The 13,803-nt window shown below is 42.3% G+C and overlaps 1 protein-coding gene across 1 annotated transcript; it reads left to right on the plus strand.

Annotated features, from left to right (window-relative positions):
- The first annotated feature begins 4,677 nt into the window (after positions 1-4,677).
- LOC138160743 (carbohydrate sulfotransferase 4-like) lies at positions 4,678-6,534 on the plus strand. Its single transcript, XM_069087488.1, has one exon. The coding sequence runs from the start codon at positions 4,698-4,700 to the stop codon at positions 5,847-5,849; it is 1,152 nt and encodes a 383-aa protein (XP_068943589.1). The 5' UTR covers positions 4,678-4,697; the 3' UTR covers positions 5,850-6,534.
- Positions 6,535-13,803: the final 7,269 nt, after the last annotated feature.

Raw genomic sequence — 13,803 nt, forward strand, 5'->3', positions numbered from 1 at the left:
ACTTCAGTGTTTGGCAATATTTCTTTTTCCTTAATTAAAAAGGTAAGCTTTTCTTTTTCTTGGCTACAGTATAGTCTGGTCAAAGCTGTAGACTTTGCAGAATACAGCACCATAAAGCTATTTCCAGTATTATGCATGAAGATGGTTTTGAGGTAGAAATGGTTTTCCTCTCACATAAAATAATTTTCCTTTTCAAAATACCTATGCTACAAATAGACCCCAACCCAATTCTCCCCCACCAACTCCTTCCAAAAGAACAAATTTTGCTAGCTTTGAGTCTCCTTGTCATGAGGGACTATATTTTTCCTTGTATTTTTTTTTGTTTTTTTTTGGAGGGCGGAAGTCAGGGCAATTGGGGTTAAGTGACTTGACCAAGGTCACACAGTTAGTGTTAAGTGTCTGAGGCTGGATTTGAACTCAGGTCCTCCTGACTCCAGGGCTGGTGCTCTATTCATTGAGCCATGTAGCTGCCCCTTTTCCTTGTATTTTCATTCCCAGTATTTAGCACAGTTCTGAGCACATAGTAAATGTTTAATAAATGCCTATTTCCTTCCTTTCTTCCCAGGAAAGAGTTGTCTTTCTGGTTCACATAGTATGTGGCTGAAGCAAGAGCACCTCCCTTTCTTTCTGCATCCATTTGTGTTTCTAAAATCCAAGTAAAAATGTGAACTCTCTCTAAGCAGATGTAATAAGACTTGGGAGGGGAGGAGAGAACCTATGCTTCATTTATATATATCTATTAAAGATATATATGTATATACACACATATATACATATATGTATGTATATATTAGAAAAAGCAAGAAACAGGGCAGCTAGATGGTGCAGTGAATAGAACACCAGCCCTGGAGTTAGGTGGAACTGAGTTCAATTTGTCCTCAGACACTTGATACTTATGAGCTGTGTGACCTTGGGCAAGTCACTTAACCCCAATTGCCTTGCCTTCCCCCCTCCAAAAAAGCGAAAAAAAGAAAAAGCAAGAAACAAGATATGGGAAGCTGCAGGGAGGAGTCTGAGTATAACGTTTTAAACATCCAGAGATGATTTTTGCCTCCTCCTCTTCCCCTTCTCCCCACAACTATCTTATGATTCTGCTCAAAATCCCCCTGGGTCCCCGGGCCACCATTCCCCCTATAAATGCTATACTATGATGCCTGTCTCCTTTTTTTAGATTTCTGTCCCTGGTACCTAGCACAATTCCCAGTATACAGCAGGGGCTTAATAAATGCCTTTTTCATTTATTTAATTCTATGTAGAATTATGAATAGAGCAGAGAACTAATTGTAGAATAGAAGGAAAATATTCCTGGCTTCTGTGAAAGACTATTTGCCTGACTTGATAGTTTTTTAGACACAATCTTTCTAAAGGCAGCTGAGTGGCACAGTGGATAGAGTGCTGAGTCTGGAGTCAGGAAGACTCATCTTTCTGAGTTTGAATCTGGCCTCAGACGCTTAAGAGTAGTGTGATCCTGGGCAAGTCACTTAACTTTGCCCCAGTTTCTTCATCTATAAAATGAGCTGAAGAAGAAAATAGCAAACCACTGTAGTATCTCTGTCAAGAAAACCCCAAATGGGGTCAGAGAGAGTCAGATATGACTGAAATAATCAAACAACAGCAAAGTCTTTCTAATCTTTCCCAACTTCCTCAAATCTTTGCCTTTCCTTAAACACCTAGCTGGAGTCTCATGAAGATAATTAACTCGATTGGGGTCAACCAGAAACTCTTCTATCTCCATTGGAGTTCTTCTATTCATTGTTCCTAAATACATCCCTACATTCCCTACATAGCTGATCACTTTTACAGGCACACCGCACGTGCGTGCGCACACACACACACACACACACACACACACATTCCCTGGTTATTTGACCACCCATGCCCAGTGGCCTTTCTCCTAGCAAGTGATCTAGTCTGAAGTCTTCATGGGAAGGCTCTCCTTAAAAGGTGGTCTGCTTTCAAAGGTTGTTCTGTGACCATCCAGGGTCACCGAACTCTTTTCCCTTGGGGGTGATGATGAATGACCAAGAGACTCAGAGTGGAGCCTAGAATGAGTCCCCTGGAATTTGGCTGTGAGAAGACCTCTCATGGAGCATTCATCTGGAGCCAGCATTTCTAGGAAGCCAGGAACAAGGAAGAAGACTCATTTGTCAATAGAATCTAGTCTTTTGTTGGAGCTAGAGAGCTGGCCCATGGAAAGGAAGCAACAAAGAAGCAAATTTTCAGGGTCAGATGTCTTAGGCAGCTGAGATGAGTCCAAAGACAGTCAGGGAGACAGGGAGAGTTTGAAGCCAGGAAAAGTCTGTAAGCAGCAATGCCCATGAGAAGATTCTGGAAAAGAACAAGACTGGGGGCCAGGCTCTGGGAGGCTGAAGAGGATTCTCACTCTGAGGCACTTGTGAATGAGTTAGTCATCTCTGAAGATAATTACAGAGCCCAGTTACTGCCTTTCATAGAAACCTGATGGCAGTGGGTTATAGGTTAACTTCCTCACCTCCTTCCTCCCCCACCCCTTCTAGTCCTTTCTCTTGATTGTTTTCTGTCCTTATTCTTGCCTCTTACATTTCCCTTAGGAAAGACCCGACCCTTGAATTTTAGTGACTTCTTCTGGTCTAGGGTGCACCCTCCTTATTCTATCATTGCCAGTGACTTCACACCCTTGAAAAGATTCTCCATGACTTCCATGTTGGGCTCAGGTTATAAAGAATATGGGAAGGGGCAGCTAGATAGCACAGTGAATAGAGCACTGGCCTTGGAGTCAGGAGGACCTGAGTTCAAATTCGACCTCAGACACTTAATACTTACTAGCCATGTGACCTTGGGCAAGTCACTTAACCCTAATTGCCCTCCAAAAAGCAAAAACAACAACAACAAAAACACACATATGCATGAAAACAAAAAACTCACAAAAAAGAATATGGGAACCAAGCAAAGGGTTTTCTGTTCACTTTTTAAAAAAATGAGGTGTTGATTGGCCTCCCTCCATTTGTCTGAAGTAGATGGGTAAAAAATGCTGGAATCGATAGGATGTAGAGTTTCTGTGTCAGGATAATAATCCTTCCGAGCTGGGTAAGATGACAACTTTACTGTTTCTTCAGGATGGGAGTGGATAGGGGGCTTTCCACGGGAAGCCTGTTAAGACACAAAACATAAAACAGTCTTTTCAGGAGCCAGACCACAACCTCCCATGTTGTAACCAAAGTCAAATTCTCGTGGCTGCCTCAGTTTGTGTCTCTGCATTTGATTTGTCTGTTAGATTTTCCTTTGTCCACTGCTTCCTGTCTGTTCTTTCTTTCATATTGCTGGATTTCTGTTCCCTGATTTTGGAGGGATGATTAGCCAGCTTCATAAAAACCTCTGATAGCATAAAAGAAATAAAAGCAGGCATATATTCGGGGGGGGGGGAAATAAAGAAGGTGACAAATAATGGAAAGATTCATATGAAGTACTCACAAAGTGAAGTCAGCAGAATGAGAATAGTTTGCCCCTTCACTACAGCAATACTTTAACGAAGAGCAAGAAGGGGAATAGGTCTGCTCATGCAGCAGGATTTGGAAAGGGACAAAAATACATGTTCTTCTATGGCTCACTTTTTGTCTTAATTTATATAATTCATGAAATACAAACAAGCTGAATTTGAAAAGTCCACTTGGAAATTTACACCAGCTCTACTTTGACGATTGTTTTTAAAAAAAAATTTTTTTTTTTGCCTTTTGGAGGGCAATTGGGGTTAAGTAACTTGCCCAAGGTTATGTGGCTAGTTTTGTGTGTGTGTGTGGGGGGGGTGTGGGTGGGTGGGTGTTAAGTGTATGAGGTCAGAACCGAACTCAGGTCCTTCTGACTCCAGGGCCGGCACTTTACTCACTGCATCACCTAGCTGCCTGTTTTTAAAATTCTTAAAAGAAAAATAAAGGAAGATAAAACTCAATTTTAAAATAGTAGTCATCAAGAAATGTCCTTTGGAATTCACAAGTTCTAGAACATTCCAAGAAGAATAATCTCTCTTCTCTCTTACAACTAGGCTTGTGGTAGAGAATTCTTTGGTTGTATTTTGTATTTATGAAGAAACCTTGCTTCTTTTTGTTTTTTCACCATGTGAAAGAAGTAGTGAGGAGATAACATCTAAAATTCTCTGATGGTTGGTTAGGTTGTAGTAATTACCAAGCATGTGAGTGAAAAATGGAGTCAGGATTGACTTTTTTGTATAAAACTCTAACTCAGAGATTCTTTTTTTTTTTTAATATCCTGGACCATTTGGCAGTCTGGGGATGGACCCCTTCTCAGAATAATATTTTTAAATACATAAAATAACAAAGGAAACTAATTCTATGAAATGAAGATATGCTTTTTTTTTGTTGGTTTTTTTTTTTTACACCATTCAAAACCTATCCTTAAACCCTTTGAGGATATATATGGACCCCAAGTTAAGAATTCCTGCTGTAAGTGATGAGATCAAAGGAACTGAACCCCGGGATTTCTTCATGTGTTGTAGGAGAGAGGAGATGACTAGGGAAGGGGGAGGTGGGGACGTGGAACTGTATTTAGGCATTGCTAAGCTGAGTCATGGAAAGGTAGGAGCTGGTAACAGGCAGGTTAGGGCTGGTTGGCTGGAAGGGAGATGTGCCAGCACATGCATACCCAGCAGTCTCATTCAGTCCACTTCTCTTGTCCTCACAGGCCGCCTGCTTGCTTCCCGCACAATGATCTGGGTAAACAAAGGAAGGCTGTTAGTCTTCCTGGTGCTCCCATCTCTAGTTTTCCTCCTCCTCCTCCTCCAGCAGTTGCACAGCCCAAGTCACTGTCCTGGTCTAACAGAGACGTCAGGCCCTATGCATGTGTTGATCTTGTCCTCCTGGCGCTCCGGCTCCTCCTTTGTGGGCCAAGTCTTCAGTCAACACCCTGACGTCTTTTACCTGATGGAGCCGGCCTGGCACGTGTGGATGACCCTCTCCTCTGGCAGTGCTGGGCAGTTGCAGATGGCCGTGCGAGACCTGATTCGTTCGGTCTTCCTCTGTGACATGACTGTCTTTGATGCCTACATGGCCCAGGGTCTCAGGAAACAGTCCAGCCTCTTCATGTGGGAGACTAGCAGGGCGCTGTGTTCCCCACCTGCATGCCCTCTCTTTAAGCGGGAGGACATCATCACCTCAGCTAAGTGTAAGATCCTATGTGGCAAGCAGCCCTTCAACTTGGTGGGAGAAGCCTGTAAGTCCTACAGTCATGTGGTGCTCAAGGAAGTGCGTTTCTTCAACCTGAAGACCCTCCAGTCCCTGCTGACTGACCCCTCCCTCAACCTGCACATCATTCACCTTGTCCGAGACCCCCGTGCTGTGTTTCGCTCCCGGCAGAACACAAAAGAGAACCTGAAGTATGACAACCATATAGTCATGGGGAGCCAATGGGATAAAATAAAGAGTGAGGCCCAGCCCTATCACTTGATGAAAGCTATCTGCCAAAGCCAACAGGAGATCTATGAGGCGGCACAGTTGTTACCAGCCTCCCTAAGAGAACGCTACCTGCTAATACGCTATGAGGACTTGGTGCAGGACCCACTGACCCACACCTCCAAATTGTATGAATTTGTAGGGTTACCCTTCCTGCCTCACCTCCAAATCTGGGTGCGTAACATCACACAGGGCAAGGGCATGGGAGGGCATGCCTTCGACACAAACTCCAGGAATGCCCAAAATGTCGCCCAGGCCTGGCGTCGGTCCTTACCACATGACGAGGTAGCCCAAGTACAGAAAATCTGTAAAGATTCCATGGACCTGATGGGCTACCTTCCTGTCTTGTCTGAGAAAGACCAGAGAAATTTATCAGTGAATCTCCTATCTACTCTTGAGATCCCCTAAAGCTGGGCAACCAAATGAGTTGAATGAAGGTCTGGTTTTGTATAATGACTGTGGTTAGCCAAATACTTTTGGGTCTAAATATGTTTCTCAAGGGGCATACTTGTAAGCATGCTGTCTTATGTGACTATATATGCTTAAATGAAGTTCCATATATGCATTTATGCCCCAGATTAGTAAAAATAGGTTCAGGTACCCTGTGAAAGCCAGATAGATCGAAAAAATGGAGTTAACTCTCCTTTGTGTTTAACCCTTTTGTTTAACTCCCACCACCTCTCAGCTCTTATCCCATAGACTATGTCTTAATTTGACAAACCTGTCAGACCATATGTTGTCCAATGGGAAGAAGGAGAGACAAGGCTTAGCAAGGACAACCAAGAACAAGACATACTATGGATATGAATTCAGCCATTTATGCCCCTATTGCTCAGTCTCCCAGGAAATCTAGTCTTTTTCTTGGATAAAAGCACAAACTGGTGCTACATTTCTACCAGGGAGATGAATAGCCATGACTTAGAGAAAGAAACATCTTTAAAATAAGAAAGAGTTCTGATTTTCATGGGACCTGGCTTTCCTTTTTCTCCCAGATCAGGGTATCATAGGTGAACAGATGCATCTTGTGGAGCTAAGATTTTCAAAACAGGGCCTCATATTTTTTTGTGTTCCCTGATCTGAATATCCCTTGTTTTCTGATTATGACTAGAGATGTATTTTCAGGCTTTCCTACCCTTCCTCTCTCAATGACTTACCCTTTCTGCAGACTGATTTTGCTCATGCTGTTTCCATATTGTTGCCTTATCTAAATACATCCATGCACACAGACCACTTCCAAGGATGAGAGTGGGCACTCTATGGTTTACTAAATCTAAAATACCGGCCCCTTCCACTTCTTCAGGCCTTGGTGGAGAATGAATTGGAGAGCCAGTCAATGATACTATACTTTGTGTGAGGGAGAATCAGGCTTTCCTTGAAAGGATTCTGTGCTGATTTGACCCCTATGTCAGAAGCATTTCAGGGCTAAAAGTGTTCTATTTGTCCCAACCTGATCATGAAGTTAAACTCTGTCCCTGTCAGTATTCTCTGCATTTGCCAATAGCACCAGTCCCCTCTCTGCCCAGAGATAGAATGTCCTTTCAGAATAATGTGAACACCTTTAAAATAGATTGTAATCATTGTGCATATCAGAAGCTTGCAAAAATCTATTTCTTAAATTTGACCCAATGTCTCATCCAGGATTGGGCTCAGTGGTTACTGGGACTGTGGTGATGGGAATAGCAGGCTGACATGCTGGAAACTTCTTCAGAGTCTGTTTTGACTGGGCTATGTGTGGAGCTAAATGACTCTCTTTGTCCTTCTGTCTTCATCTTGCTTCTTTTAGAGAGAGAATTCCAAACCTCATCCAGCAGCAATGTTGTTTCTTCCTTCGTGCCCCTCCCGCCTCTGACAAAGCCTCCTCGTCTCATTTAACATGGTCTAGAAGATTCTTTTTCTTGTGGACAGTTCTAGTCATGATGATTCTGGGTGGAACAGAGAAAACACAGCACAATATAGTCATTAAGACCTGCTTTCATGTGTCTTCCAATGACCCCATTTGTTTATGAGTTCAATTCTTTTCCTACCTCTCCTTTTTATGCTGAAGACCCCTTAATTTGCTGTTGGGGGTTAACTAAGATGTTTAGAATTAAGATGCTGTAAGATGGTGGCCTTTCTAGCTAAAATTCTTGGGGTTCACAAGTATCCCATGGTGTTAAAGAGCCATTTTACTTAGATGGCTAACCCTATACCTTCATGGAAATCCCTCATGAAGTATAGATTTTCCCCAGTCAAATCTTCCTTTCTCCTACAACCCCTCCCAAACAGAAGGGAAAGTAAACACTCATAGTCACTTGGTTATTGGGGGGTAAGGCCAGGACACTGGAGTTAGTGTCCAGAAACAAGACTAAGCTCAAGGTGGCAGTGCCAGCAGGGTGGAGGAGGGTGATGAGTTGGAACCTGGGTAGAAAACAAACTTCCCTCCCCTTGGAAATCTCTGCAACCGCACAAATTCTTCCAAAGGCAGCAGCTTCCTTAGGAACTGACAGGTCTCCATGATACTGGAGAAATAGAAGACTAGTTGTTGATTCTCTCTTTTCCTTTTTGCCTTATTTCAAAGTAAATACTCTATCTGAAACCAAGACAGAAGATATTATATCTGCAAATTCTAACCAGAGCCCTTCCTCATAAGTATTTCAATTCCCTGCATATAAAACCAGTTGCTTCTTATGTGTCAGAGTCCTTTTGAGACATCTAGACATTCACCAGATAACCCCTTAAGGGATAGTCTTTCTTCATTTTTCCATGAGATTTCACGTATAACTTTTTATAGATAATCATAAAATAGAAGCTAAAAAAGAGAAAAGCTCTTAAATAAAAATTTGCATAATATAATAATGCAAATACTTTTCAAATAGAATGTGAGCACATTTTATATTATAAGCCTGCCAAAAATCTATTTCTTAAATTTCACCCAATGTCTTTGCTAACATTGGACTTAGCAACCCAGGTAGCTGGTTACTAGGGTGGTGGTGATGGGCATAGTTATGGCAGCTATATACCAATGCCAAATAAACTCATGCTCAGATAAAATTTGAGGTAAGCTTTTGGAATTTGAATTTCTACTTGTGCCGTTCTAATTGGACTAAGAGAACTCTTTTTATCTTCTTTTTTTTTTTTTTTAAAGCAATTGGGGTTAAGTAACTTGCTCAAGGTTACATGGCCAGTTATCTCAGGGTGTGGTGCTGGGTATCTGAGCCCAGATTTGATCCCCAGGCCATCCCGACACTGGAGCCAGTGCTCTTACTCGCTGAGCCACCTGGCTGCCCCTAAGCAATTGGGGTTAAGTAACTTGCTCAAGGTTACACGGCCAGGTGTTTCTGGGTGGGTGCTAAGTGTCTGAGCCTGGAATTTGATCTCCAGGTCATCCCGACACTGGAGCTGGTGCTCTTACTCACTGTGTTACCTGGCCGCCCCACCCTATTTATCTTCAACCCCTACTGGAGAACTATGTAAATATCTCCTTTTACAATTACAAAAGCAATATCTGGAAAAATCCCAGCCACTTTTCTCTCCTTATCCTATTCCTTTGAATGGATCCTGAAGGTTGAGGTTCAAATGTGGGTGGAAGTTGACACAGATCTGTAGTTCCCAAGTGCAAAAACGAATTAGGGCTTTGGGAATAAGGTACCTGATGTTCAGAAGTGCTCAGTGATAGGATAAGTGATAGTTGTCTTTAAGGTGGGGTAGACTGGGTATCTGTCCAGGGTCTGCACTAAAACTATCCAACAAGTTTTTCGGAAAAGTGGTTATAGTTTCCATAAGAATGCCTTTATCTTCAGGTTGTTACCATGTGTCCATAGCTGCAACATATCATCATGGCTGCCACTTGGTTCCATGATGAGAATTACTAGAATGATCATTTCTTTTTTTTTTTTTTTTTTTGCCTTTTGGAGGGCAATTGGGGTTAAGTAACTTGCCCAATGTTACAGGGCCAATTTTTTGTGTGGGTGTTAAGTGTCTGAGGCTAGAGCCAATCCCGGGTCCTCCTGACTCCAGAGCCGGAGCTCTGACTCACTGCGCCACCTAGCCGCCCCTAGAATGATCATTTCTTTTAGAAATTCTTACTAGAAAATTTGATCTTTGTGAATATTTATTGAGATAGACACAGTTTTGACTCCAGAATATTTTGATACAAAAATCTATCATTAAGTATTTGTAATATGTCTCAGGTTTAATGCCTGTATGATATATTCATTTTCTCTCTAGTTGTAATAAAAGCCAACTTTATTGAATTATGCTCAGTCCTGTATTCAAACAAGTGGAGAGGGAGAGAACAATCCAGCTAAACCCCTGGGAGGGATGGTTTGGGAAGTGAGGAGGGGAGAAGAATCAAGCCCAAGGGCTTGGTGCCCTCCCTCTCCCTCTTGACTGGAGAACCTCATTGATTTCCCATTTGACATCACCAAATCAGCCATTGCCAGGGTCAGCCTCTGGAACCAAGAGATAACTGGACATGGATCTAGGGCTCTATAAAAAATCCAGACCACATTTAAGGGGTAACATCTTGGGGGCTACCAGCAAAGACTTCCAGGAGCTATGAATTTCCCCTCTGCCACCCGTGATGTCTAAACTGGATTTCTAAACCCATTTCCGCGAGGACTCCACAATACCCGTGTGGGATAGTAAGCTATCACACCCTTTTCAGGGTGATGTTTTGTAACATCTTTTCTTACTATCCCATCATAGCAAAATACACTTTTCTGAAAACTATTTAAATCTGACTAAAATCAAATGATAATTGAGGTAGACAACCCCCGAACCCTCAGGGAAACTCCTGGATCCCTGAGGGGGATATAGCAACTGTGCTCTAAGAAATCAACTTTAGAGCACCCGAGCGATTTGGGCTAGTTGCTGCAGAATGTGCTAGTGCCAGATCTAAGTCTTTTCTCCTCCTTCTCAGTCTCTATAGCCTCTCTGTTGGACACCCTCTCCTTGATTCTCCCTCCTCTAGGTTTTTATGATGATGCCCTTTCCAGTTCTCCTCCTATCTATCTGATTACTGATACCCTTATCACACACACACACGAACTGTAGGCACACTCCAAGACCCCATCCTGGGGGAGATCTTTTCTCTCTACACTGTCTCACTAGGGGATGTCATCAACTCCTATGGGATCAATTATCATCTCTATGCACATGATCTTGAGAAAAAATATCCAGTCCTTCATCACCAACTACCTACTGGATATCTCAAAATGGATGTCCTCTAGGCATTTGAAACTCAACTCACTAAAAACAAAATTCATTAGCATTCTCCCCAAACCCACCTGTCTTCTAAACTTCCCTGTAACTATTAAGGACAGCCATCATCTTTCTAATTACTCAGGTTCATAACCATGGTGCCATCTTCCACCCTTCACTCTCACCCCACATGTCCTATCGCTTGCTAAATCTTGTACTTTCTATTCCCTTGACATCTCTCCCATAGGTCCCCTTCTCTTCACTCACACAGCTGCTTCCCTTCAGGCTCTCATGACCTCTTGCCTGGACCTTCTTGGTCTGCCTGCTTCAGGTCTCTTTTCCCCATTAGAATCCATCCTTCACACAACTGCCAAAGTAATTTTCCCAAGGTCTAGATTTGATTTTCCTGATCAATGCACTCTAGTGGCTCCCCTTTACCTCTGTAGATCAAAAATAAATTTCTCTGACATTTAAATCTCTTTCCAACCTGGTCCCCTCCTATCTCCCCAGTTTTCTTACACATTTTTCTCCTCCATCCACTCTTTGTGTAGTGATACTGGCCTTTTTGTTATATACAACCATCCATTTCCCTTCTTTCTGCCTGTGTATTGGCTGCCCCCCTCCCCCAAGGCTGGAATGACCACCCCTCCCCTTTTAATCTCCTCTTGTAATCTCTGGATTTCATCAAGACCCACTCAAACCTCTCAGTTGATAGCACTCTTCCCTCTAAGATTACCTTGTGTCTGTTTTGTGTGCTGTGTGTGTATGTGTGTGTGTGTGTGTGTACATGTTATCACCACCACTAAAATGTAAGTGCCTTGAGGTCAGGGAATGCTTCATTTTGTTTTTGCATTTCTAGAACCCTTGCAGTACCTGGCACATAACAGATATTTAGCAAATGCCCATTAATTGATTTAAACCATCCTACTTTAATTTGGCACCACTTTAACTTGCAAAATTCCCCTTCATCTTGCAAAAACTTGACCAGCTTTCTGGTCTAAGGTTTATTACAAGTATCAATGGCTGCAATACTAGTTGGTTACTGGTTGTTGTCCTTCATTCTCTAAGAGGATCAAAATGACATCACTACGCTAGAGTCAAGTCTCAGCACGTCAGATCGTGGTTGACCAGACCAATATGAGCTCGGAATGCTCCACCTCAGGTCAGGCACCAATAGTCCAGGCAAACATTTGGTGGGGATTCTCTAAATTTGTGCATCTCGCATTTCTTTTGAGTTCCTTCAATTCTGCCTTTCTCATAGAGCGCAGCGCCTTTTCTGATGTGGGAATACCATACTGAGTGGTCCTGTGTGGTACATGGAGAAAGAGCTTATAAAGAACAAAGAACTTGTAGCAAAAGTTAATTGTGTGTGTGTTTTTTTAAGCAATCAGGGTTAAGTAACTTGCTCAAGTTTACACGGCCAGTTATTTCTGGGTGTGGTGCTGAGTATCTAAGCCCAGATATGATCCAGCTCATCCAGACACTGGAGCCAGTGCTCTTACTCGCTGAGCCACCTGGCCACCCCAAAAGTTAATTGTTAATCTACAACAATTCAATATATTTAAATAGTCAACTACAAATCTCATTAAACAAAAATGAACAAATGTTCCTATTGTATTTTATGGTTGTGAATAGGTGTAGACCCAGAACCATAACTAGGGTGGGACAGCCATAACTTTGACTCAGAGTGCTGATATCTTAGAGGGCCCACCAACCCAGTGCTTCATGCTAGCACCATCTGGTAGGGTCCCACCTCTCTCTCGCAGCCCAAAGCTGAAATCATCATATATTTGCTTTCTGCCTTACTATTGTACCTTTTCTTGGACATTGGGGATTCAAGGATCTACTTCGACCTTAAGCCCAAGGCCCTATGTGACAGATGTGAGCAAAGTCAATATGATCAATTCAGTCACCTACTCTGCAATGGGAGTGAGGAATAAATAATCCACAAATATTAGATTGTTCAGAATCGTGGATGTTTAGCTTTGGGCTGCCTTTCTCTGAAAGATAAACATATAAGAATGCTGCTCTTTCTATATCTCATATTCTTTCAGGATGTTTGACAGTGACAGGCTGAGTACTTTCCTCTTCTATGGAAAGTAATGCCAGGGTACATACCATCCCCTGTATCACCTCGTGTTGTCCTCCCTTAGCTGTATCCTAAGACAAAGCTGAATGTGCAGAGCACTCTTCTTATTAAAATGTGTTTGATCATTTATTCATTTATTTATTAAGCACATGCTCTAGGTCAGGTACTATGGTAGACACAGGAAAAGAGAATCAAAGTGAAAGTCTTTGCCCTCAAAGAACTTACTTTTTTTTGAGGTAGTAACATGAACCCAGGTAACTAACTTCTAAAAATATACAAATTAAGCACAAATCTAGATATTAGAATTTAGAAATCCCAATTTCTGATGGGAGGGAAGGAAATAAATAAGTATTTATTAAGTGGATACCATATGTTCCAGGCACCTTGCTAACTGCTTAATAAATATCTCATTATATCCTTGTGACAACTCTGTGAGGTGGGTCCTAGTATCCCCATTTTATAGCTGAGGAAACCCAAGGCAGGCAGAAGTTAAGTGACTTGCCCAGGGTCACACAGCTAGTAAATGCCTGAGGCTGGATTTGAACTCAGGTCTTTCTGACTCCAACACTTCACTATGTAGCTGCTTAGCTGAGGGTAAAAGGTCATTAGATTTGGCAATGAATAGATCATTGGTAATTTTGGAAAGAAGAGTTTGGGTTGAATGACAAGGTTGGAAAAAAGTTCCCATGGGAACTTTGAATAGGGAGTCACCTTTCATAAAGAGTAAGGGTGAGAATATCAGTTTCTATGGTTAGCGTAAGATTGTTAAGGGTGGGAGCCACAATTACAGGAGCTATATAAGACTAGAGGTGAGGCTTAGGACTTCAAGACAAGGCAATAAAAATGAGAGTGAGAATTATAACCTCTAGTCTAGGGGGGAGCTACTAAGGAAGGGGCAAAGAAGGGGCCTTCTCTGTCAGGCCAAAGAAAGGATCTTTTGAGGTGAGAGACAGTGATTAACCAGCTAATCAACCAATGTTTAAGTGGCTACTATATGCCAGGCACTGTGCTAGGCATTGGAGATGCAAAGACAAAAATTAAGCAGTTCCTGCCCTCAAGTAGCTTACATTCTCTCAAGGGAGATAACAAGTA

This window comes from Petaurus breviceps, unplaced genomic scaffold (genome assembly GCF_028583685.1).
Source record: "Petaurus breviceps papuanus isolate PSGF00001 unplaced genomic scaffold, PetGlider_PUasm1.0 182, whole genome shotgun sequence".
In the NCBI taxonomy this organism is placed as follows: Eukaryota; Metazoa; Chordata; class Mammalia; order Diprotodontia; family Petauridae; genus Petaurus; species Petaurus breviceps.